This window comes from Artemia franciscana, chromosome 17, assembly GCF_032884065.1.
Source record: "Artemia franciscana chromosome 17, ASM3288406v1, whole genome shotgun sequence".
Classification (NCBI taxonomy): Eukaryota; Metazoa; Arthropoda; class Branchiopoda; order Anostraca; family Artemiidae; genus Artemia; species Artemia franciscana.
Genome location: NC_088879.1, coordinates 33,589,030 through 33,613,812, shown reverse-complemented (window position 1 = coordinate 33,613,812; position 24,783 = coordinate 33,589,030). Strand labels below are relative to the sequence as shown.

The window sequence follows — 24,783 nt, the reverse complement described above, 5'->3', positions numbered from 1 at the left end:
TTAAATGAAGCACAAAAGCAATGAAGCTGAAAAAATATTTTCAGCTTCACAACTTTGTTTAATGCTAATTTAAGAGGTTTTATAGGTATTTCAATTCACAAAGATTTTTTATAATAGGCCTATTTTCAAATAGACCTACAATAATTGTTTTACTTGCAAATTTCCCATGAATTAATTTCTTCCCAATTTTGTCACCATTAATTCAATTTACAGGGTAAAAAAACCAGTATCCAATTGAGCAAAATTATGTAAAACAAAAACCCTCATATCTTGTCACCAAATAGGCATTGAGAAGAATTGTATAGGCTAGGCTATATCAATAGAAAGCTTAAAAACTTAAGCTATGTATCAATATGGTTATTATTACATTTATTTTTGAAAAAACCTTATAATAGCTACAAACCTAATCAATATGGTTATTATTAAAATTATTTAAGATGAAATAGCCCACTTCAAATTATCAGTTTATTGGCTAACCCTGAAGGACCTCTTTTTGGAAATAATAATTGGCCTATTCTATTTTGATGTAGGCCTAGCCTATATATCCTTTAAGTGTTTCAGTTTTATTCACACATTAACAGAAAGCTGATTTTTTTCTGATTCTAAAAATGAAACTTTCATTGCTTGATAGGCTATTTATTGAAATGAAAATGAAAATAATGTTCTTTTCAATTGCTTGTCAAAACAGAGACTTCATATGCTATTTCACCAAGACAGCAGGGCTCTTGTTAATATCTGTACATTTTATCATGCTTTAGTAAAATTGGGGTGGTCTAAAAACCCATCTCTAGGCCTATTTTTCTGAAATGCCAAAGAAAAGTGATCTTTCCCATAAAGAGGTCTTTTATACTAGGTGAACCATTTTTAACAAGATTGATGCTAATAGAGGTTTTCACCAGTATCTTAAAAAATGGGGAAAAAGTGTCATCTTTGAAAGTCTGTAAAGGCCATAAAATTGAATTTCTAAGCAGCCTAAAGTAGGCCTAATTACTATATTTTGAAAGAGCATGAACCAGGCATAGATGGTATGTTCAATTTACATGTAAATCATTTATGTGAATTGCTCATTCTAGGTTATTCAAATAACAGGAATTATATTTTCAAAATTAAAACAAGAGAAAAAGTAACTGAAAATTAAGGTATAATCTTGTTTTTTCAAAATTCCAATAGATAGGCTAATAGACCTTTCAATTAGGCTAGGCCAGTTTCTATGAACTAGAAATCAGAAGAGGGTAAATATAGCCTAGTAGCTTGGCATTACCTTCCTGGTGTGTGGTTTTGGCCCTGGATTGATTACTGAAAGTTTCATATTCCTAACTTATGCCCTTTCCACAGTAGTAAAAAGTAAATTGTCTAAAATGTTACCCTATCAACATGTCGACAGTAAGCTTTTCATTAAAAAAAAAAGTCAATGAAACTAACCTAAAACTGACACCGGGAAGAAGGCTAGCCTATAAACCTCAATCATCATAGTAAAAGATTACTCTTACCTAGCTATGTTTTAAAAAACAACAACAAGCTATGGTCAAGTTGTTTGAAGTTAAAATAATCCTGACAGTTCTTCAAAACACTACAAATGACAAAGTCAAAGGACTGACCTATCAAGACCAAAATTCCAAAACCCAAAACAAAAGCGGGAAGATGAAAATGACGTAGAGATAGGCGTTGGCTACAAAATCTAAATCGCCCTCTATGAATTGTCTTTAAAGATGCCATAAAAAAACGAAAAAACAAAATGCCTTTGCATCTAATCTTTAGATGTCTTGCTAATATTCAAATAAAAGCCAAACACTATGACAGGTATTTTACTATTTTCAGTTTTTATTTAATGGATAGAACCCTGGATCAACAAAAAATTAATAGCCCATTTGCCGTGTGCCCTCTTGAAAGAAACACTTTATTCATATTTTCTTTAGTTCATTAACCCTGTGCTCAATAACCTTATTGCCGCTCCTAGAGTTGGTGATGCCCGGGGAAAAATTGATTGTAGTATCCCCTCCCGATATTAATATAAGCAAAAAAAAGTCGAATCAAGGTGAAAAATTTGGTCAAATTTGACAATATCTGAGTCGTCCCTCACCCCCTAGTTGCGGCACCCAGAGCAGCCAACCTGATTGTCCCCTCCTTATTGGATTAGGTCTTCTTATTTCAATTGATTTTTGTGACTCTATTTTTCAATTGCACGCTGCAATTATTAAACTGCGTTCAAAATCATCTTTCAAAATCTATTCTGCTTTAAAGATCAATAAGCACTAATTCGTCTTTTTATAGATAGAAAATCCTTGGAATATTTATCTATTTACATGAATTGAAAATATTTTTGACTAGTTTCTAGGCTTATTTTGAATTACGAGACTATTTTTGAGAAATCAATTAAATTTTCATATTCAAACCGCATTAGATAACGAACAATAAATACCCCTATTCTACAAGTAATCGTAATTAATTGCAAGGTGTTCTGTTTAATATGGGGTAATTTTAATTTTTGTCTGTAAAAAAACAAATAAAAACGTGGCAGTAGGTATTTTTAAAAAGAAAAGCAGAATATAATGTTATCCCAGGTAATCAAATTGTTTTTTTTTTTTTTTTGCCAAATTGAATGCAATGATTGTCTTTTAGTAAAGTTGTTTTCTTCCCTCGAGGGCAAATATTGACCTGATATATATGCCTTTTCCACAAAATATCAATTTTTACCAGTACTTTGACAAAGATTGCAGCAATATTAAAATGTTGAACTAAATATCCTATTATAACTTAGCAGAATTTTTATGACTATTGATATTGTCGTGCAGCACGAAACCACATGAGGCCAAAGTTAATGCTTAGCTTCCTTTCTCCCATTGTTAAGTCTAGGAATTCTCTCTTTAGCCCTTAAAAAGATATATTTATTCCTTTAAATATTTTCTTCCAAAGTCTTCCCATTCTACTTGTATGATTTGTACCAAAACGAACAACTTTTGGCAACCTTTCGTCATACAAATATATGTTTGTTTGTTTCATAATTAGACTGTTCCTTTTTAACTTTTTTACGATTAGACTTGCCTTTTTTGTCAAATTTTGACAACCTCTATGCAATAATTCTTCGACATTTCCTTCAGAAAACCTGTAACTCCCCTTCCTCAAACTTTTCAGTCACCGTTGTCTTAAGGCTGAACTTTACCATACTAACAATGCCAGGAATCTTAACATCCTAACCATAGTTCTAGGATTTAAACATGTTTTCTGAAAAAATTATTAATACAAATAAAAATCTTATACCCTTGCTATTTTTATTTTGACCCATCCACTTATCGAAGACTAATCAAAGCTTTTTTTGAAGTATGTCTTACTATCACTGAATGTTTAACTTCAAATAACTTTATGATTTTCTGCTCCTTTCTGAACATTATCTTCAATATAATTTGCCATTTAAAGCAAGTGGGCTTAGAATCAAAATTAAGAATTGATGAAAGTAGATCTGTTATGAACTTAAGAGTGTAGAAATAAGTGCTTATAAGAAAAAATGTATTTTCAAACATTGAGGAGGTCAACAAACCTTTCCACAAGTTGTGAATTCAAGCTGAAATTGTTTTTGACCCTTATAAAAAATAAAAAAACTATGAAACATAATATATAAAAATAAAAAATTATGCTAACAATGAGGTCTGTTCAAATAAACCATAAAATAATAAATATAATAAAAAAAAACAATGAATGATGAAGATAAAATACATTAAAGCTACATTAGCTTCTCGGTAATTCAAACAAAGATTCTGAACAGGACCCAGTGTGACGAAGTGAGTTTGAACCCAAATAAATCAACAATTGATCCAGCATCTTTGGGATAACCCTGGTACCATTTCCCTTCTTCAAACACAAGAATAAAACGACTTGTTTCTTGCAAATAGCTAAAAGTAACTTGATTTATTATTAAAATATATACATACACACATTATCATACTGCCAACATACCAGAGACTATAAAAATTCCAGTGCAGGAATTTGAGAAAACGGTCACTTACCGAAAATATCACGACGAACAGGACACCTACCTTATTCAAAGAACTTTAAGAAGAAAAACTAAACAAACAATCCTAAACAAATGACAAACAAACAAAAACTAAGCAACAAGAACAAATATACTACTTTTTTATCCACTCAATAAGATTTTTAATATTGTCGGTACAAGCTTTGTAAAATCAACTCTTTTATATAATCGGGCAATGTATTCCGCAATCCTACACCATCATGTCATAATCACTTTTAGAATTTTAGCTGCCCATTTTTTTTTTACTTGGATTTTAAGTGAGTTGTAATTAAACGAATTAAAACAAAAAATGCATCCTTACTCTAAGTATGAAGAAACTAGAGTGTAATATAAATTTTGAGTGCTTTATGAGAACTAAAATGCTTTAGTCTATTCAGAAAACCCGTCCCTCGGTATATTTTAATTGAAAGCGCCCTCACATGATCTTTCCACATAGTCATATCATCAACAGTTATTCTTAAATACTGGAAATTATTCACCCTTTTAACCATTACGTTTCCAAATGAGAGTATCACATTTGTTCCAAGATATTGGATATTTGAGAATATAGTATATTTTGTTTTCGAAAGATTTATTGATATAAAAATTTAGTTGTTAATAGCTTAACAATTGAGCTAAAGTGGTCTCCATAATAGCAAACAAACCACTAACTGTATATAACTTGAAAACATAACTGTGTTGTCGGCATAAGTTATTAGTACGCAATTAGATATGAATTCTTTTATTTCGGTTCTTGATATAAAGGTTTTTCGAACATTTTGGTTCAACCCAACAACATGAACCCATGCCTTGAACAATCCATTTCATACATCATCCATTTAATGTACTTCTTCGCAATCTATCTTTGAAGTAAAAGTTTTTAGTTTCTCACAATTTCTAGTAGAAAAATAAAAATATTTCCTTCCAGGTTATTGCTGGTTACCTTTAAACTGTGGTTATTATCAAAAGTTTGTTCGTGTGGGCTTAATACAACACAAAAAAGATGTGGTCCTGGAGAAACAAGGACTCACAAAAATTTTATTCACTCATACGCACTCACTCAACGGATTTATATGGGCTTAAATGGTAATTAAGGGTAAAACGCACCCAATAGCATAGTACTCACAAATTCTAAATTCCTGACATTACTTAATTCAAGAAAGTAAAATTCAAATTCCCAACTAAAATAGAAGGTACCCTAAAAAAATTATTACATACATTCTTTATATATGCTATATATATAATTATATATGTGCTAATGGCTCTGATACTGGAGAACTAGGAGGTCTTTATACAGTTGCAAGTAATATCTCTACACTATCTTTGCACACTCGAATGACACGTAATCCAAGTAGCCCTTCCTTCCAAAACTTGAATCTAACTAATTTAGCAACAACTGAAATTTTTGTAACTGTGAAACAAATTCAATTGTTTTTCCGCTTTCCACTTTTGTGAGTGACGTTACCGAAAGGGGGCTGATTAAAGATCCTGTTACTTGAGACTGTTAGATAAGATAAGATAAGATTTATTTGCAAAAGAACTATCACAAGCTCTAAAGAGCCGAATTCGCTTTATATGTCACTAAAAGCTAAGAAAAAAATCAAAATAGTACATTAAGTCAAACACTTAAAATTAAAAGGAATTAAAAAAGCAAAATCATCAAAGATAAAGCAAATTCAAAGAATAAATCATCAAAGATAAACTTAACAATTAAATTACAAAAACATTGCAGTAAAAAGGGGAATTTGGCAATTACATGATCATGAATTATTATTAAGGTGTTTCAGAATAAATGGTATAAAACTTTTGCGAAACCTTTCTGTAACAGTATGAATCGGAGAGTAAGTTGGGATTGCTAAGGAGGCTGACCGGGGGAGTCGGAGTCTAATGGGATTGTGAAAATCAGGGAGTAAGTCCTCAGTGCGGGGATTGGAAATGACTGATTTAGCGAAAAGCAGGCAAATTTTTTCCCTCCTTTCTTTTAAGGTGGTAATGCGCGCAGCTTTAAGGAGGAAGGAGTATGGAATTTTGCCTTCTTTGTAAATGATCCTGAGTGAACGCTTTTGGACCGACTCGATTTTGTCACTAAGTTCATTTGAAAGTTGCGAATGCCAGACCGGACATGCATATTCCAATAACGGTCTGATAAAGGATAAGTATACACGGAGGGAATGTATCTTAGGACAATTAAATTTGTTTAGTAGCTTAAAAATGGATAGTGAAACATTTGCTTGTTTAACAATGTTGGATACATGTGTTTCCCACTTAAGATCATTAGAAATTGTGACACCAAGAAGCTTAACATGTTTCACTAGCATTTCGCTTGGGATCGGATCGCAAAAAGCAGGAGTAGATTTCAAGAAGTTTATTGTCATTATCTGTGATTTAGTGGGATTTACTGTCATATTTAGATTCTTGGATTCATCCGAACATTGGGTTAGGATTTCAACAGGGTCACTTTTAATATTCCTATGACATACTTCAAGGATCGACAAGTCATCAACATATTTCCATCGTTGGGGGAACTCCTTGCCAATTTCGTTAATCATGACAAGAAATAATAGTGGTCCCATTAAGGTTCCTTGAGGTATTCCACAGTACCTAGGGAGGGGGTTAGAGAAGGTATTTTTGTATTTTACAACTTGTGATCTGTCTGAAAGGAACGATATAACAATATTTACTAAGAGTGGGTCAATTTCAAAGTTATCATGTAGTAAACGAATTAGGATAGTGTGGTCAACTAAGTCAAACGCTTTTTGGAAATCGACTAAAACAAGGTTTAGCCAAACATTTGGTTTCTCTAGTTCACTTAGGATCGTGTGAATCAAGTGTACAAGGTAATGGGTGGTGGAGGTTTTTCTTAAATTACCAAACTGTCGGATGTCAATGCGTGGTATAATTTTAATTTTAAGCCAGTCACAAAGGAACCCTTCGTAAAGCTTAGAAAAAACTGGAGTAAGTGTAATAGGACGTATGTTGGTTATAGTCAGACTGGAAGATTTCTTTGGGATGGGTGTTATAAAACCAAGTTTCCAGCAACTTGTGAATTTACCAGATTTTGTAATTTGGTTAAAAATATCAGATAAAGGTCCAGCAATTGTGTCTGAAAAGGCTTTAATCAAGTCAATTGGGATGTCTAATGGGCAAGTACTTGATTTTTTGAGCTTTTGGATTTTATTTATAATATCAGAGGGAGAAATTTGGGGGAAAGAGGTGGAGGGAGGAATAGTTTGACCTGAGCCAGTGAAAGGGGGGGGAGACTTTGAACTATGGACGCAAGATGCAGGTTCAAATCGTTGGCTATCTTGGAAGGGGGCTCAGGGAGATGAAAATTAACTTCAACAGGGTTTTTTCCGCAAATCTCTTTGATTTTCCTGTACCATTGTTTGGGTTTGTTAGAATACAAATCCTTAACCTTACTATTGTAATACCCAGAAGCTGCCTTTCTCAATTTTCTCTTCAGGAACTTTCTTAGATCATTAGCCTGTGAGATATGTCCTTGCTTGAACAAATTGATTTTTTTCCTTATTAGTTTTTTAAAAGTCGCAGTAATGTAAGGTTTATCGGTAGAGCATATTTTAATTTTTTTCACCGGAAAATGGGCTTCATAATTATTCCTCAATAAACTTTGGAGGGACAAAGCCTTGAAGTCGACATCATTTGTTTGGTACACAGGGGACCAATTTTCACTAGTGATCCAAGAGCCAAAATTGTAGAGTCCTGAGTCAATTAGAGGTCTAAAGACGGTTTCAGTAATAGTAAAGGAATGTTTAATTGTAGCTAGTGGAGATAGGAGTAGGCTAAAGTGGTAACTACCTCCGAGAGGGGGAAGAATGGTGACGGGTCTGTAGAAATTTGACATATTGGTGCATATTAAATCAAGAGTAGAATTGCCTTTGGTAGTAGGGACTTTTACAATTTGTTTTAGACTAAAAGTATTACATGTAGACTCAAGTTTTAATTCATTTGCATCACCTAAGAGGAAAATTCCAGCATTTGGGTATTTAGATAGTACATAGTCGGCACTACCATGCAATTTTTCAATAAAATTAATTTTTTCAGTCGCTCTCTGCCCAGGAGAGTAGTAAAAACAGCACAGGACAATCAAGTTGAAAGGACGTGGTAAGACTTTAGGTCGAACACAAACCCACAAAATTTCATCAAAGGGAGTAAGACAAGGAACTAATATTTCTGAAGGATAAAAATCATTACGGACAAAGAAAAGAATTCCACCCCCTTTCTTACCCAGAGGGTGGGTTTCGGGTCTGAGTTTAATAAACTGGGTGAAATTATTCATTTTTAACATGTGTGTATTTTGAGCGTGTACTTCAGTAATAGCGATTATGTCTGATCTATATATTTTAGAAAAGGAGTCTAATTCATTAAGTTTGTCAAAATTAAGACTTTCAGCGTTGCTTAACAAAAGTGTGGGAAATTTAAAACGACCTGCAAAGGTACCATTTTTACACTTAACTTTATTTAAATTACAAATGGGTACAGGGGGCGTGGTGGGATTCTTAGCGGGTGCCAGATTAATGTAGTCAGAACAGGGGACCAAGGGAGCACATTTGACTTTTATGGGATGACTATTAGGGTCAACATCGAAAGATGAATTATTAGAGTAAGAAAAGGATTTATCTTGGGGATTTGGGGGTGGGGGGACGGGCAATGATATGGATGAAGCACGAGGAGAACAATTAGGATTCATTGTAAGACAATTAAAAAGTCTCAGACCTGAGTCACGTTGACAGGGTAGGCACGAGGGATAAAACGAATGGACTGGGGGTGGGGTTTCGTAAAGTGCTGGGAAAGGGGGCCTGGTTGGGAGTAGTGATTCATGTCCGTCAAGAAATTGTTGGTTTGTGGCAGAGTAGGGAGGGTACAGGGCAGCATACTGTGAGGGGGGAGGAAATAGGACTTCTGTGTGCGGGGTGGGGGAGGAGGTAGCAAAGGATAAGGGAGGAGAGTTCGGGATCGGGAAGGGTTTGTCAATTTTTGAGCTGTGCCTGATGAACTTTGATGAGGAATTTTTGCTTGAGTGCGGTGCACTAAAAAAGGACGGCGGAAGGGAGATGAGTGGCTCTTACAATTTTTATCTTTGGACAGGGACACTGGAACAGGGCCCCAGGGAGAAGAATTAACATCATTTAATTTTGGTGCATGGGCAAAACTACAATATTTGTTATTACAAGCTAAAACTGGACAAAGCTTCACATGGTCAAAACTGCACTTAACGGAACCACAACTACCTGAAATAAAATTACGACATATATGTAAAAATTTGCACTGCTTACTAAATTTACAACGATTATGATTAAAATGTTTGCATATCACATTTTTTTTTTGTTGGTACTCTTTTGCTGGAACTTTGTTGGTGCACTTGGCTGAAAATCATTGAGCTAATTTTTTTTAGTGTAATTTGCCTTAATTCTATTTTCGAAAACACTTTTTGGCTGGAGCTTGGTTGAAGAAAAAACGTGTTCAAATACACAATTGTCTCCTAATTGGCAAGAACCTGCCAAGATTATATTAGCACATTTTAGTTTATTATCAGAAGAGACAGTCTTATTACGCAGGCTATTCACCTTGTTAATATCCACACGTTTTTGAGCATCTGTAATGTGGTAATCAAGGCTACCATTATAATTAGCCTGTATCAAGGGTGGATTGAGTTCAATGAAAATTTCCGGATTTGTGTCACTTGTTGTGACAGGTATCACTGGATTTAATCCTCTAAGTCCTTCATCAATATTCATTTGGTTTATGGACATTGCACTTTTTTTATGGTCAGAGATGAAAGTGTTATTAACCACATTCAAAATGGAATTATATGCAGGTTGATTTGCTAGATCGCTTTGGTGAATTGTCAAAAAATTGGAGATGAAAGTTAATGCATCCGTTAGCTTTTCTTGTATAACCAAGATTTTGGTAATATCTAGTTGTAAGATGGGGGGTGTAGGGACAGTGTCCGTTTGAACTGATTTATCAATGCTACAGTCAATTGTTTGACAAGATGCATTTGTTTTCCCTTCAGAACAGCCTCGGCGTTGGGGAGGGACAAGGGAAATTGTAGGATCACACAAACTAGTGCCAGCCTTGTTAGAAACGGTTGGTTCTTCAGTTAATAGAGGAAACTGGCTGAGCGGAGTGTCTGGAAAATGTTTAGGGCTGCTGAGATCACTTAGAATGCTAAGAATCCTTCTTCTTTCAACAGGGGTACGGGGTGTCGGAGAAGTTCCGGATGAGGAGATAGAAAGCACTGGAGAAGAAGTACAATTTACCTTAGACTTAGTAGAGCAATCTAGGCACATCCAGGAGTTATTCCAACTAGTGATTTCTATCCTAGCACACTTTTCAGTCCCTGCATGGAACCAAGAACTGCAATTAACACATTTGACTGCGTTTGAAGTAACCCGTAATCTGCATTCAGGACAAAACTGTTTTGATTTCATCATTTAGTCTTGCAACACAGGTTTATGCCTTACTTAATTGAAAGGTCTTAGTATGTCTTAACAGGTCACTAATTATTAGAGCAAGCGAAATGCGACTGCATTGAATGAATGCTAGATGCGAACTGTTGAGGCTACTCACCAGGAGGATTAATTAGATGCTGCTAAAAGGAGATGAAAGGTTTATTGGCACCCATGCCTTATTCTTTTCCACATAATTTTAAGTTTCCTTTTCATTAAGATCAGGATCTTTTGAATTAAATGAAGCTTGTTAAGCAGCCTACCCTGTCCAGAGTCTACGCTCCAGAATCATCAACACTTTGAATAAACTCTCTGAAAAAACTGTTACTGCTGAATCTGTGGACATCTTTAAGCGAAGATTGGATGCTGAGTGGTCCTCTAGAGAGTCTAAACTCAATTGGGAAGCTATAGATCAGCACAACATATCTGGTCCACTAAAGAATCCTGAACTCATTAAAATCACTCCTAACAAGGGGCTAATAAAAATTACTGGGTTGTTTGAATATATTAAATCAATTTATGATAGGCAAGTGTCCATCTCAAATCTAGTTGAGGTATTCTTTTATCTTAACATATTAAAAATTGAATCACTAGTATCAAACTAAGTTGCTGCGGAGAAGCAAGTCCTTAAACAAATTTTAATGGGGGCACCACCAGGTACCACAGCCAACCACAAATCTCTGATTTTTGGATACCCTTATGCCTATTGCTGGACACCCTATGCCAAACGCTGGATACCTGTTGGTACTCTAACCCTGACCTATCTCACTACAGGTACTGATTGGTTTATTTCTGAGCTGCAGTAAAATCATTAATATTTTGTTGGGAACAGTATCCAACGTTTAGCATAGGGTATCCAGCATTAAGCATAGGCTATGCCAAAAGCTAGATAATATCCAGCTTTTGGCATAGGGTAATAAAAAATCAGGAATTCGTGGCAGACTGGGGTACCATGCCCTTGCTGCAAGGCATGGTACCCCAGACTATGAGCACCATGCCCATACATTGGGGCTCCATGCCTCAAAATTGAGGATTTGTGTATGACTGGTTGCTAGGACTGAACCAAAATTTCCTTATAATCTTTTTAGGCCAAGTTCGAGGTTGCATACCCCTCCTATAATTATGCAATTAATGAAGCCGATTCATGTATGAGTATTAATTTTCATTAGCAGTTAACAAGGACAACAGTTATCGACAATGAACAGTTTGTTCAAGTGCAGTCTCAAAGCACAATTAATTTTGAGTAGTTTGTTCAAGTGCTACTCTTCTGGTCTACCCTGCACTGAACACACATTATATTAATAAACCCCACATTATACTAATAAATAAAAAGATAAAAATAAAACTATTCTGGTGGATATCAAGACCTCCTTGATAATTGACACTTCTACAAATTGTTCTGTAACAAATTCTGCAGCAAATTCCTGATTTTAATGAAATAATGTTTGGGGTTCAAAATGTGTTTTTGCAGTTGTCAGGGTATCTGATATTCAGGTACCACAGTCCAACTGGGGTAACTGACCATGGTATCTGAGAAAGTCATCTCACTTTCATCATTACCAACAAAAGAGCCGATGATTTTATTAGATTGACCGTAAAGAAGTTTGGACCTTACAGCAGGTTTGATTCCTGGTATTGCCAGTTTATTTGTTTTGAATGGGGGTCAGTGATGTTACTCAGTAATCTCAGACAGATTTAAACCAGCTCTAAATGGGCAAATGGAGAAATATGGGAAAGATAAGCAGGGAGGGTGTGCAAAAGCACAGGATTTCTGGCCCCCAGCCCTTCATTGCAACTCTTGGCCAAAGGGTCACCAAGTGGAAATTAGCACTGCCAGTTTAGACCTTGACATGTCAGTGCTGCCATACTTACTTACTTGCATATTGGTGTTGAGTTTGCACACATTTTATCTCATTGATTTCCAAAATCATTTAGACAATCAGCTAGCAGTCTCAAAGCACAATTAATTTTGAGTAGTTTTTCAGGCCTAGCTGACTTTCCCTTTATAGCAAATGTTTATTGTTGTGTATAATGTAGATATTTTAAAATAATTGATCATTAAGAAGTCCCTTTCTCAGATACCATGGTCAGTTACCCCAGTTGGACTTTGGTACCTGAATATCAGATACCCTGACAACTGCAAAAACACATTTTGAACCCCAAACATTATTTCATTAAAATCAGGAATTTGTTGCAGATTTTGCAGAATTTGTTACAGAACAATTTGTAGAAGTGTCAATTATCAAGGAGGTCTTGATATCCACCAGAATAGTTTTATTATTATCTTTTTATTTATTAGTATAATGTGGGGTTTATTAATATAATGTGTGTTCAGTGCAGGGTAGACCAGAAGAGTAGCACTTGAACAAACTACTCAAAATTAATTGTGCTTTGAGACTGCTAGCTGATTGTCTAAATGATTTTGGAATGATTTTATTGTCTGATTTCTAAGTCTTAGAAAATTGCTTACTCAACAGGTCTATACCTAATCTATTGAAATTTTGACAAAACAAGTTTTACCTTAATTTTACATTATCAGTTTCTTTATACTGGCTTTAGCTCTTTAAATGCAATTCCTTTTATTTGAGTAGCATTTTCAGCCATATCAATGTTTTTTTTTTTTTAATTCAGGAAGTGTATTTGCATATCTTTAAAACCTTATAGTGGGATTGAGGAAAGCTGTGAAACTGAAACCAGTTTCTTTGTATTTCATGTAAGCAGACCTTCTCAGGACATACTTTTAGCCTTTAGACCCATCCCTGAAAGTTTTTTCTAATCTAACCCCCTGGTGCTCTTTTACGCATTGTATAAATTGTGAAGAAATGCCTGGCCTCTTATTTAACAGAATTGGCTAAAAGTCTTAGAAGTATCTTATATCAAAATACATCTGATACAGTTTAATTTTTTTTAGAGATGACAAAGAACAGCATTAAAGCTGAGTATTTGCTTTGCAAGACATGTGTCCCTTCTGTTGTAAAGCATTTTAGATAGATCCTAACCATGGGCGTATTGCTGTTGCAAATGGTTTTGCTTAATTGAGTGTTTGGAAAACAAATAGCAAATGTAAATTTGTTTTTTTATTATTATTTTAAGACAAGAATATCTCAAAGCTAAGCATTCACCATGCTAGTTTGCATCTTAAGTAAATGCAATCCCTGCTGGAGCTTTGTAAAATATAGTGTGTATAGAAGATTAGTGAAAATGGCTGTAAATCCATCTTGGCTTTTTTTCAATATTTTCTTTTTTGAAATAGTTGTTTTACTCTGGTCATAATGGTGTTCCTGGCTAAGTGGAAAGCACTCCCAGTTATAAATCCTTTGTCCATGGGGTACAGGTTTGATTCCTGGTATTGCCAGTTTATTTGTTTTGAATGGGGGTCAGTGATGTTACTCAGTAATCTCAGACAGATTTAAACCAGCTGTAAATGGGCAAATGGAGAAATATGGGAAACATAAGCAGGGAGGGTGTGCAAAAGCACAGGATTTCTGGCCCCCAGCCCTTCATTGTAACTCTTGGCCAAAGGGTCACAAAGTGGAAATTAGCACTGCCAGTTTAGACCTTGACATGTCAGTGCTGCCATACTTACTTACTTGCATATTGGTGTTGAGTTTGCACACATTTTATCTCATTGATATCCAAAATCATTTAGACAATCAGCTAGCAGTCTCAAAGCACAATTAATTTTGAGTAGTTTTTCAGGCCTAGCTGACTTTCCCTTTATAGCAAATGTTTATTGTTGTGTATAATGTAGATATTTTAAAATAATTGATCATTAAGAAGTCCCTTTTAGTTTTATCAAGTTTTTTGGGTAATAAATGAGTGTTGTCGCTTTTATCTCTTTAGAAACTGTCAAATCTCATTGCTCTCTAGTTTCTAAAGGCTCTCTAGTTTGAATTGAGGGCACTTGGTTGATAGTTTTTGCGTTTCCCATTTTCCCAACATAAATTTTGCATTGTGTTACTGCGTGTCCAGAAGGCAATCTCGCCAGCCTTTTTTAATGGTTAGTCTGGCAAATAGCTGATTTTATTTTTGTGATCTTAGTAGTGACAACCAGCTTTGTCATATTAACCATCAGTGTAGGCAATGCAATAATGTTGCCTCACAAAAAGATGGTATTAGGCTATACATTAATGTTTTTTTGTTGTTTTTTAGATGCGAGAGAAGCATGGCATGTATGAGGCATTAACAAAAGAGATGGAAGCTTCCGACGATGAGCTCTTCTTTCAGACTTACAGAATGTCAAAAGAGCAGATGGACTTTATTGCGTCATGTGTCAGTTCACTAATAGAGAAAAATGACACTGTTATGAGGCCTGCTATTGTTGCCAAGTGTAGACTGGCAATGACTCTCAGGTAACAATTTCTGACTGACAAAGTTTTATCAATAATAAAAATTTTCAGAGCTATTTCAAGTGTGTTTGCAGCTATTATAGGTGTAAACACCTAAGTTTGATTATGATTCTGGTTCTTAGATGATCTCCTGTAAGCGTGCTTAGTATTGCCACTTTGTTAATATTTGTACCGCCATGTCTCCCATTCTGTAACGTTTGAGGGTTAAAAAAAAATTATAGTTTGTAAAAAAACTCAAATTAGATGGCTAGCAAGTTCTTGTCTAATAAACCTTACTTACTACTTACTTAACTTCCTCGAGCTTGGGTGTATTTAATAATTACACTTTTGTGTAGCTTGTTCATAGCAGATTCCTCATTTATTTGGATAAGCCTATATTTTGTAAAAATTGACATTATTTCTCACTAGTTGTCAGTACATTCTGCAGGTTTGGAACGTTTTCAGTTGAGGAAGTTAGGCTTTTCATATAGAATTTCCTTGATACAAGGTTTTTGAAAGCTGAAATGCTGCAGCAAATGTTACTTTAATCATAGCTTTCAAGTACTATTTGTAGTAGCCTAGGCCTGCTCCACTCTAGAGAATTAAGTTCTGGGTCTAATTTTTTTTTTTTTTTTAGATTCTTGGCTAGTGGAGATTCAATGTTCAGCTTATCAATAGCCTTCAGAGTCTCGAGAGCTGCACTTAGTGGCATTATTATGGAGACTTGTCAGGCATTATGGACTGTCCTTCAGCCTCTTTACATGAAGCCTCCAACTGAAGAAGATCTCAAGCTGGTTTCAAGGGAGTTCAATGATCTGTGGCAGTTTCCAAACTGCATAGGGGCAGTTGATGGAAAGCATTGTAGGATTCATAAGCCCCCCAATTCTGGCTCTGATTACCACAACTTTCACGACTTTGAAAGCATAGTGCTTATGGCTGTCGTCGATGCGCGAGACCGCTTCTTATACATAGACGTTGGTGCAAAAGGTAAAGAAAACGACAGTACCGTTTTCAAAAGGTCCAGCTTTGGAAAGGCCCTGGAAGTGAACAGGCTTCCAGTACCAGGTGATAAAGAGTTGCCGAATACCTCCTGCCCTTTGCCGCACGTCTTTATTGGCGACGAGGCATTCCCGTTGAAGACGAATTTCTTGAAACCATTTTCACGATATGGTGACCTAACCACAGACAAAAAAATCTTCAATTACAGACTGTCTAGAGCCCGTCGTGTCGTGGAAAACACTTTTGGAATACTCGCCTCTCGATTTCGGGTGCTTAAAAGTACCATGATGGGCAAACTCGAGACCATCGATCACATTGTGAAGGCCGTGTGCGTTCTTCATAATTTCCTAATGGTGACGAATGCTCAGAATGGAAACAGTTATTTCACACCTGTCTTGGTTGACCGTGAAGCAAATGGACAGATAATTCCAGGTTCGTGGCGGCGACAGAGCATACCTGTATTGCCAAGTGGTAACATTTCTGGAAACTTTTCAGGCAGAGATGCATTGAAAATTCGTGAGGCTTTTAAAGACTATTTTTGTGGAGTTGGTAGAGTGCCATGGCAAGACGAGGCTATTCTACGTGGAAATTTCTGATTATTTTTCTTTAGTGGATGAATCGCTTATTCATGTTTTAGTGTATGTTTGTGCCATTTTTTAAGATTTACAATTATTTATCATGGTTAAAGTCTCAGGCCCACCTTTGGCATCCTGCAAATTTAAAATAATGCCCGGGCCCCACTACGGACACACCTATCACAATTCTGTTTTTAGATGTTTTTAAGGTGGGGTTTTTACACGTTCCTCTCTCAACCCGTTCATAAAATCTGGGATGGAATAATCCATCTCCCGTTTTTAATTTGTTATGAACAACAAATGAGAGAGGAGCGTCCTAAACGTCTTAAAAACTTCTTAAATACCGAATTACGAACAGGTGTGTCCGTAGTGGGGCCCGGGCATAAAAGACGTTGGAACAGAGCTTTTGGCCCTCCTCCCTACAATTTAGGCCTAACTTAGCAATTGGGACACGGCATGTATAGCTCATTGTTTTCTGACGATATTTCTCATGTAGGTTTGCTTCATTATATCTATTAAGTGGGCCCCATATAACCTGGAGTTCAAAACTTTGCTATGTATGCCTCAGTGGGGCACCCCTAACTCTGGACTAGGAGCTCTGGACTAGGAATCCTGAGATGTATTACAAACTCGTTATACTGAGAGAAAAGTAAAAAAAAAAAAAACTAAACTAAAAATGGAATTATTTATAATAGCAGACTAACTTAAATCTTCTCATCTGACGTTCAAAGTCACATGAACATTACAAATGCACTCGAACTAAAGGAAGTTATAATGTCAACTAGAATCTTGAAAAAGCCAAATTCAAAATCTACCACTTCTCTAACCAAACACTTAATATTAGCAGGTCTTTTAATGTTTTTCAAGCTTTTCCATCTCTTCTAAAACGATTGAAGCAAACTTTGCTTTGATTCTTGCCTGCACAAGAGGTGTGAAGCTGTCTAACTGGGCAGCCAATGACTGGCAGTATCCAAAATTCGGCGACTGGTTTTGGTTCATTGGGGTCTCAACGATACTACGCGGGGCTTTTGCAGCCTCCTCAATAAAGGCATCTGCACTTGACTGTCCTTTAACTGGTTCTTTTTTTGTCTTCTTGACTGGGGGCTCTCGTTCTGGTAAGGCTTTATTTCTAGTCTGCTCGGAACTTCCGCCCGAGTCATCTGCCCCTTTGCCTCCTTGTACAAGAACATTGGGATTGGCATTGCCTTTGGAAGCTCTCGGTGAGGCTTCACTTCTCTGCTGCGGCAAGTGCAAGGCCTCTGTCACTTTAAGGCCCTGTACTTGAATAGGGCTGACAAAGTCCTTCGAAGGTCTAGGAACGGGTGAGGCTTCACTTCTCTTCTGCTGCAAGTTCTTGTGCAAGACCTCTATCGCTTTAATGCCTTGTACTTGAATAGGACTGGCAAAGCCCTTTGATGGCCCAGGTGAGGCTTCCCCTTTTTGCTGTGGCAAGTTCTCTCTCCCTTTGAAGCCCTGCACGTGAACAAAGCCTTTTGAAGTTGTGCAGTAAACTTCTTGCAGATCATCATCGCTTTCTGGCTCCCTTTGAGCTCTTTTGAGGCCGTTCAAAGTTTTGAGCACTGGCAGATTCAATTTCTTGCCCTTTCCCTTGTCTGACAGTTTTACTCTTGATTCTTGCATCTCTTGATTCTTCTTCACTGTACTCACTGCTTTCCCCAGTTGCCGCCACAACCACAACTTCCTTGCTCATATCAGGAAGATTTCCGCTGGTCCTGAAAAAAGGGAACCTATTAATCACAAGTCTCCTCCCCCCCCAAACATCAGTGACGGGATGACTTCATTAAGTTTTGTCCGACTGCTAGCACCACAACTCTCGAAAGGGTTGAAATATTTTGTTCAAACTTTGAGAGGATACAAAAACAAGACCAAAGGTTACGATGGGATCCCAAAAATTCAATATTTGATCCAGACTCAACCTTACTCTTGACCCATAGAATCCTCACACCAAGTTTCATGAAAATATCTCATTCCCTTCGAGAGTTATCGTGCTTACAGACGGACGGACAGACGGACAACTTTTGCGATGTCAAAGGTATCCCTCCACTTACGTTTTGGGATCCCAAAAAGTCATATTTCACGATGCATGTAGCTGAGGTATCCGGTTTACAGCGTCAAATATGATTCATAATCAGCTAGGTCTGAAGGAATATTAAAAAAAAAAATCCAAGCTGACGTGACAGTCGATTTACAGATAAGAAAAATATGAAGACGTGAACTTCCTATTCTCACCGGACAGGTAGTTTGCCCAGAAGCAAATCCCTGAAAAAGATTGTTTGCCCCGAATCCAGGCGAAGCCCAGGAAAATATTGTTTTATAAAAAAAAAAAATAATGAAAGAATACTATTTGTTCTCGCCTCAGAGGGATAGTCCAACTGGAACCATGACAAAACAGGATGTGTATGGATGAACCAAAAAACTGCAAGGCACGACTTTCTGTATTAACACGACTTCCTCTTGCTTATTCTGCCTTTTATAATTTAGTTTCCATATGGAATTACAAGCTTACTTCTTTTATACTTTTTACTTCTTATTTCTTTTATTTGTAAGTTTTCCCACATTTTAACCACGGCTCGTTCAGTTTTTCAAATGTTTTGGGCCCAGCCGCCGCGTCGGAGAGCAGGAAAGCTGGACATAGTCGACAAGCGCTAACAAGAAAATCGCTATTTTCTCGTGGACAGTAATGGTGTTTCCGAAACAAATTTCTACCCATTTCATAGGTTAAAGATCATTTCTAGGCAAGAGTTGTGCTTTAAAAAAAGTCAAGAAAATCCACACAGAAGACAGAATAATTGTAGCCTGTATGATGTAATGCTGTAGTCTGTTTTTCTTAAAACAGTCGTTTTCTCAAGAAAAATAGTCAATAAAAATGACAACCCAGTCGGTAAATACCTTGACCCCCCAGACATTTTTGCTAGTATGGTAACACCTCTGCTCATGATACTTACTTCATTGGGTTGTAGTATTTGATCAGGAACATCAAGTATCTGAACAACGGCCAATTAATATTCTCATCCTCTTCTCCATCTCCTCCACTGAGCCTTCCTTCTTTTCTCGCAGAGTAGCGCTTCACGAATTCTCCGCGAACATATGACCATGATTTTCTACACCAGTCCTCTGAAAGTAAGAATTTCACTATTAAGAACCAGTAACATATTTCTTAAGTAAACTCAGGAATGTATATTTGAACAGTTTCTTAAATGTAAACAGTGCAGTCTCGGACTAAATGGTAGAATGAATATCCAAAATACAAATTCAGGTGTTTTCAGAGGCTCTTAATTACCAATCTAACTTCTTGTTAGTTTCATCACAACAAATGCTTGAAAATGCCAAAGTTTAAAGTCAACAAACATTCAAATAAGCATACCTCTACTGCAGACTGACGGCAACACCCAAATATAGATGTTAGCTAATCAGATATCACTAGACAGTCAACCACAAACCCCTGATTTTTGGATACCCTATGCCAAACGCTAGATATATCTAAAATTTGGCATAGCCTATGCCTAATGCTGGATACCTGTTGGTACTCTAACCTTGACCTATCTTACTGCAGGTGAATTCTGATTGGTTGATTTCTGAGCTTCAGTAAAATCATCAATATTTTATTGAGAACAGGTATCTAACATTTGGCATAGGGTATCGAGCGTTAGGCATAGGCTATGCCAAATGCTAGATATATCCAGCGTTTGGCATAGGGTATCCAAAAATCAGGGGTTTGTGGTAGATTGTCACTAGTTGCATTTTGCAGATACCATGTTATCTGTTATCATGCTAAATGGATCTGCAGTTAGTTCTTTCTGCGGTTGTCCTTCAAAAATGACAATTGCCAAAATTGCATTTTGAATTCATCCCAAAACATAAACTGATATTCAGTCACATCACTAAGGTCCAAACTTCTTTACGGCCAATCTAATAAAATCATCGGCTCTTTTGTTGGTAATGATGAAAGTGAGATGACTTTCTCAGATACCATGGTCAGTTATCCCAGTTGGACTGTGGTACCTGAATATCAGATACCCTGACAACTGCAAAAACACATTTTGAACCCCAAATATTATTTCATTAAAATCAGGAATCTGTTGCAGATTTTGCAGAATTTGTTACAGAACAATTTGTAGAAGTGTCAATTATCAAGGAGATCTTGATATCCACCAGAATAGTTTTATTATTATCTTTCTATTTATTAGTATAATGTGGGGTTTATTAATATAATGTGTGTTCAGTGCAGGGTAGAGCAGAAGAGTAGCACTTGAACAAACTACTCAAAATTAATTGTGCTTTGAGACTGCTAGCTGATTGTCTAAATGATTTTGGAAATCAATGAGATAAAATGTGTGCAAACTCAACACCAATATGCAAGTAAGTAAGTATGGCAGCACTGACATGTCAAGGTCTAAACTGGCAGTGCTAATTTCCACTTTGTGACCCTTTGGCCAAGAGTTGCAATCCCATATTTATTATCTTTCCCGTATTTCTCCATTTGCCCATTTAGAGCTGGTTTAAATCTGTCTGAGATTACTGAGTAACATCACTGACCCCCATTCAAAACAAAATAAACTGGCAATACTAGGAATCAAACCTGTACCCCATGGGCAAAGGATTTATAACTGGGAGTGCTTTCCACTTAGCCAGGAACACCATTATGACCAGAGTAAAACAACTATTTCAAAAAAGAAAATATTGAAAAAAAGCCAAGATGGATTTACAGCCATTTTCACTAATCTTCTATACACACTATATTTTACAAAGCTCCAGCAGGGATTGCATTTACTTAAGATGCAAACTAGCATGGTGAATGCTTAGCTTTGAGATATTCTTGTCTTAAAATAATAATAAAAAAACAAATTTACATTTGCTATTTGTTTTCCAAACACTCAATTAAGCAAAACCATTTGCAACAGCAATACGCCCATGGTTAGGATCTATCTAAAATGCTTTACAACAGAAGGGGGTCTTGCAAAGCAAATACTCAGCTTTAATGCTGTTCTTTGTCATCTCTAAAAAAAATTAAACTGTATCAGATGTATTTTGATATAAGACACTTCTAAGACTTTTAGCCAATTCTGTTAAATAAGAGGCCAGGCATTTCTTCACAATTTATACAATGCGTAAAAGAGCACCAGGGGGTTAGATTAGAAAAAACTTTCAGGGATGGGTCTAAAGGCTAAAAGTATGTCCTGAGAAGGTCTGCTTACATGAAATACAAAGAAACTGGTTTCAGTTTCACAGCTTTCCTCAATCCCACTTTATAAGGTTTTAAAGATATGCAAATACACTTCCTGAATTAAAAAAAAAACCATTGATATGGCTGAAAATGCTACTCAAATAAAAGGAATTGCATTTTAAGAGCTAAAGCCAGTATAAAGAAAGTGATAATATAAAATTAAGGTAAAACTTGTTTTGTCAAAATTTCAATAGAATAGGTATAGACCTGTTGAGTAAGCAATTTTCTAAGACTTAGAAATCAGACAATAAAATCATTCCAAAATCATTTAGACAATCAGCTAGCAGTCTCAAAGCACAATTAATTTTGAGTAGTTTGTTCAAGTGCTACTCTTCTGGTCTACCCTGCACTGAACACACATTATATTAATAAACCCCAAATTATACTAATAAATAAAAAGATAATAATAAAACTATTCTGGTGGATATCAAGACCTCCTTGATAATTGACACTTCTACAAATTATTCTGTAACAAATTCTGCAAAATCTGCAACAAATTCCTGATTTTAATGAAATAATGTTTGGGGTTCAAAATGTGTTTTTGCAGTTGTCAGGGTATCTGATATTCAGGTACCAAAGTCCAACTGGGGTAACTGACCATGGTATCTGAGAAAGGGACTTCTTAATGATCAATTATTTTAAAATATCTACATTATACACAACAATAAACATTTGCTATAAAGGGAAAGTCAGCTAGGCCTGAAAAACTACTCAAAATTAATTGTGCTTTGAGACTGCTAGCTGATTGTCTAAATGATTTTGGAAATCAATGAGATAAAATGTGTGCAAACTCAACACCAATATGCAAGTAAGTAAGTATGGCAGCACTGACATGTCAAGGTCTAAACTGGCAGTGCTAATTTCCACTTTGTGACCCTTTGGCCAAGAGTTGCAATGAAGGGCTGGGGGCCAGAAATCCTGTGCTTTTGCACACCCTCCCTGCTTATCTTTCGCATATTTCTCCATTTGCCCATTTAGAGCTGGTTTAAATCTGTCTGAGATTACTGAGTAACATCACTGACCCCCATTCAAAACAAATAAACTGGCAATACCAGGAATCAAACCTGCTGTAAGGTCCAAACTTCTTTATGGTCAATCTAATAAAATCATCGGCTCTTTTGTTGGTAATGATGAAAGTGAGATGACTTTCTCAGATACCATGGTCAGTTACCCCAGTTGGACTGTGGTACCTGAATATCAGATACCCTGACAACTGCAAAAACACATTTTGAACCCCAAACATTATTTCATTAAAATCAGGAATTTGTTGCAGAATTTGTTACAGAACAATTTGTAGAAGTGTCAATTATCAAGGAGGTCTTGATATCCACCAGAATAGTTTTATTTTTATCTTTTTATTTATTAGTATAATGTGGGGTTTATTAATATAATGTGTGTTCAGTGCAGGGTAGACCAGAAGAGTAGCACTTGAACAAACTACTCAAAATTAATTGTGCTTTGAGACTGCACTTGAACAAACTGTTCATTGTCGATAACTGTTGTCCTTGTTAACAGCTAATGAAAATTAATACTCATACATGAATCGGCTTCATTAATTGCATAATTATAGGAGGGGTATGCAACCTCAAACTTGGCCTAAAAAGATTATAAGGAAATTTTGGTTCAGTCCTAGCAACCAGTCATACACAAATCCTCAATTTTGAGGCATGGAGCCCCAATGTATGGGCATGGTGCTCATAGTCTGGGGTACCATGCCTTGCAGCAAGGGCATGGTACCCCAGTCTGCCACGAATTCCTGATTTTTTATTATCCTATGCCAAAAGCTGGATATTATCTAGCTTTTGGCATAGCCTATGCTTAATGCTGGATACCCTATGCTAAACGTTGGATACTGTTCCCAACAAAATATTAATGATTTTACTGCAGCTCAGAAATCAACCAATCAGTACCTGTAGTGAGATAGGTCAGGGTTAGAGTAACAACAGGTATCCAGCATTTGGCATAGGGTGTCCAGCATTAGGCATAAGGGTATCCAAAAATCAGAGATTTGTGGTTGGCTGTGGTACCCCCATTAAAATCTGTTTGAAAGGTTAATTTCCATTTCAGATCCTGGTTCTAACTGACAATATGGAAACCCGCAACAACCTGGGACCTCTTTCGGAATGCACAAAGTTTCCTTGTAAGATCTTCAGGCCAAGTTTGAGGTCATATAAATTTGTGGTTGGATACCCCTCCAGTAGAACAATTCCTTTTAAGTAAATAACCTAAACCCCTACCCCAGCCAAAAGTGTACACGAGGGGCCTCCAACCTTAATTTATATAACCTTGAACTTAGCCTTAAAATCTTACGAGCAAATTTCTGTGCAGTTGTAAAGAGGTCTTAGGTTATGATCTTGACAGTTTAAAAGCTTTCCTTATGTCCTTTTTAGGGCAGAGTAAAGGGGCCATGTAAGTTCAAAATTGCATACTCCTCCTTATAGTTTTTTCAAAACACTAACCTGGTTCATTCAGCTGTTCTGAAATCTCAGCCCAAAGCAAGTCTCTTAGCTTTGTTTTCTTGTAGTCTTGGTGAGCAGTGTCATAAAGACAAGGTTTGTCCTGCACCAAACAGATTAAATCAGTAATTTTGGGATGATTCTTTACTGACATGTTATTTGTTTGTCGGCCAAGGGTGTGTTCAAGCTGACGGTTTTTCAGTAACTGCGCGGTAACTGCCCATTTCTAACTGCGGTAGAGCCAGTGGGAACGGCACAGTAAGCTGACTAGCAGTAGCGTCATTTTCGAATTAAATGCATGTGTTTAAATTTAAGGGACAGTTTAATGCTGATTAGTATAATTTTTTTATTCCTTCTGTTTCGAAGCATTTAGAGAGGTTCTAAGCCAACCATGGGCATTTGGCTGTCACAAATGATTTTGCTCAAATGAGCTGGTGAAAAATAAATAGATCATATACTTTTTCTCTTTTTTTATTATTTGAAGACTAGAATATCACATAACTAAGCATTCAAATAGCTTGATTGTATCTTAAGCATATACAATCCCTGATGGAGTTTTGTTGATACCTGTCTTAAATTGATTTGTCTAAATAAAATGGGCCTATAGCATTTACAGGATAGTAGTGGGAAAACTATAGCAAGTTTTGTTTTTCAATATTCTACTTTTTTTTAAATAATTATTGTTCTCTGGTCAAATTTGTGTT

The 24,783-nt window shown here is 36.2% G+C and overlaps 3 protein-coding genes across 9 annotated transcripts in view; 1 reads left to right on the top strand and 2 right to left on the bottom strand.

Annotated features, from left to right (window-relative positions):
• Positions 1 to 1,694, bottom strand: part of LOC136038166 (lamin Dm0-like) — a 66,917-nt gene extending 65,223 nt beyond the window's left edge. For 2 of the 4 annotated variants that reach the window (XM_065721230.1, XM_065721233.1), the window contains exon 1: positions 1,599 to 1,694. The gene's annotated coding sequence lies outside the window, so the exon portion shown is untranslated. Of the gene's footprint in view, positions 1 to 1,490 lie in introns of all 4 variants that reach the window. The other 2 variants (XM_065721232.1, XM_065721229.1) reach the window with 2 other exon arrangements.
• An 8,800-nt stretch (positions 1,695 to 10,494) lies between these two features.
• LOC136038164 (putative nuclease HARBI1) lies at positions 10,495 to 16,497 on the top strand. 3 transcript variants are annotated; one of them, XM_065721227.1, is made up of 3 exons: positions 10,495 to 10,636; positions 14,629 to 14,828; positions 15,442 to 16,497. In XM_065721227.1, the coding sequence occupies exons 2-3, from the start codon at positions 14,629 to 14,631 to the stop codon at positions 16,397 to 16,399; spliced, it is 1,158 nt and encodes a 385-aa protein (XP_065577299.1). In that variant the 5' UTR covers positions 10,495 to 10,636; the 3' UTR covers positions 16,400 to 16,497. The 3 variants fall into 3 exon arrangements, with proteins under 3 accessions (XP_065577299.1, XP_065577298.1, XP_065577300.1); XM_065721226.1 differs by lacking the exon at positions 10,495 to 10,636 and adding an exon at positions 12,041 to 12,096; XM_065721228.1 differs by lacking the exon at positions 10,495 to 10,636 and adding an exon at positions 12,044 to 12,108.
• A 494-nt stretch (positions 16,498 to 16,991) lies between these two features.
• LOC136038163 (uncharacterized) lies at positions 16,992 to 24,295 on the bottom strand. 2 transcript variants are annotated; one of them, XM_065721224.1, is made up of 3 exons: positions 24,083 to 24,295; positions 19,345 to 19,513; positions 16,992 to 18,111 (listed from the first exon to the last, which is right to left on the bottom strand). In XM_065721224.1, exon 3 carries the CDS (start codon positions 18,017 to 18,019, stop codon positions 17,231 to 17,233), a length of 789 nt encoding a protein of 262 aa, XP_065577296.1. In that variant the 5' UTR covers positions 18,020 to 18,111; positions 19,345 to 19,513; positions 24,083 to 24,295; the 3' UTR covers positions 16,992 to 17,230. The 2 variants fall into 2 exon arrangements, with proteins under 2 accessions (XP_065577296.1, XP_065577297.1); XM_065721225.1 differs by lacking the exon at positions 24,083 to 24,295 and having other exon boundaries at positions 19,345 to 19,520.
• Between the last annotated feature and the right edge of the window lie 488 nt (positions 24,296 to 24,783).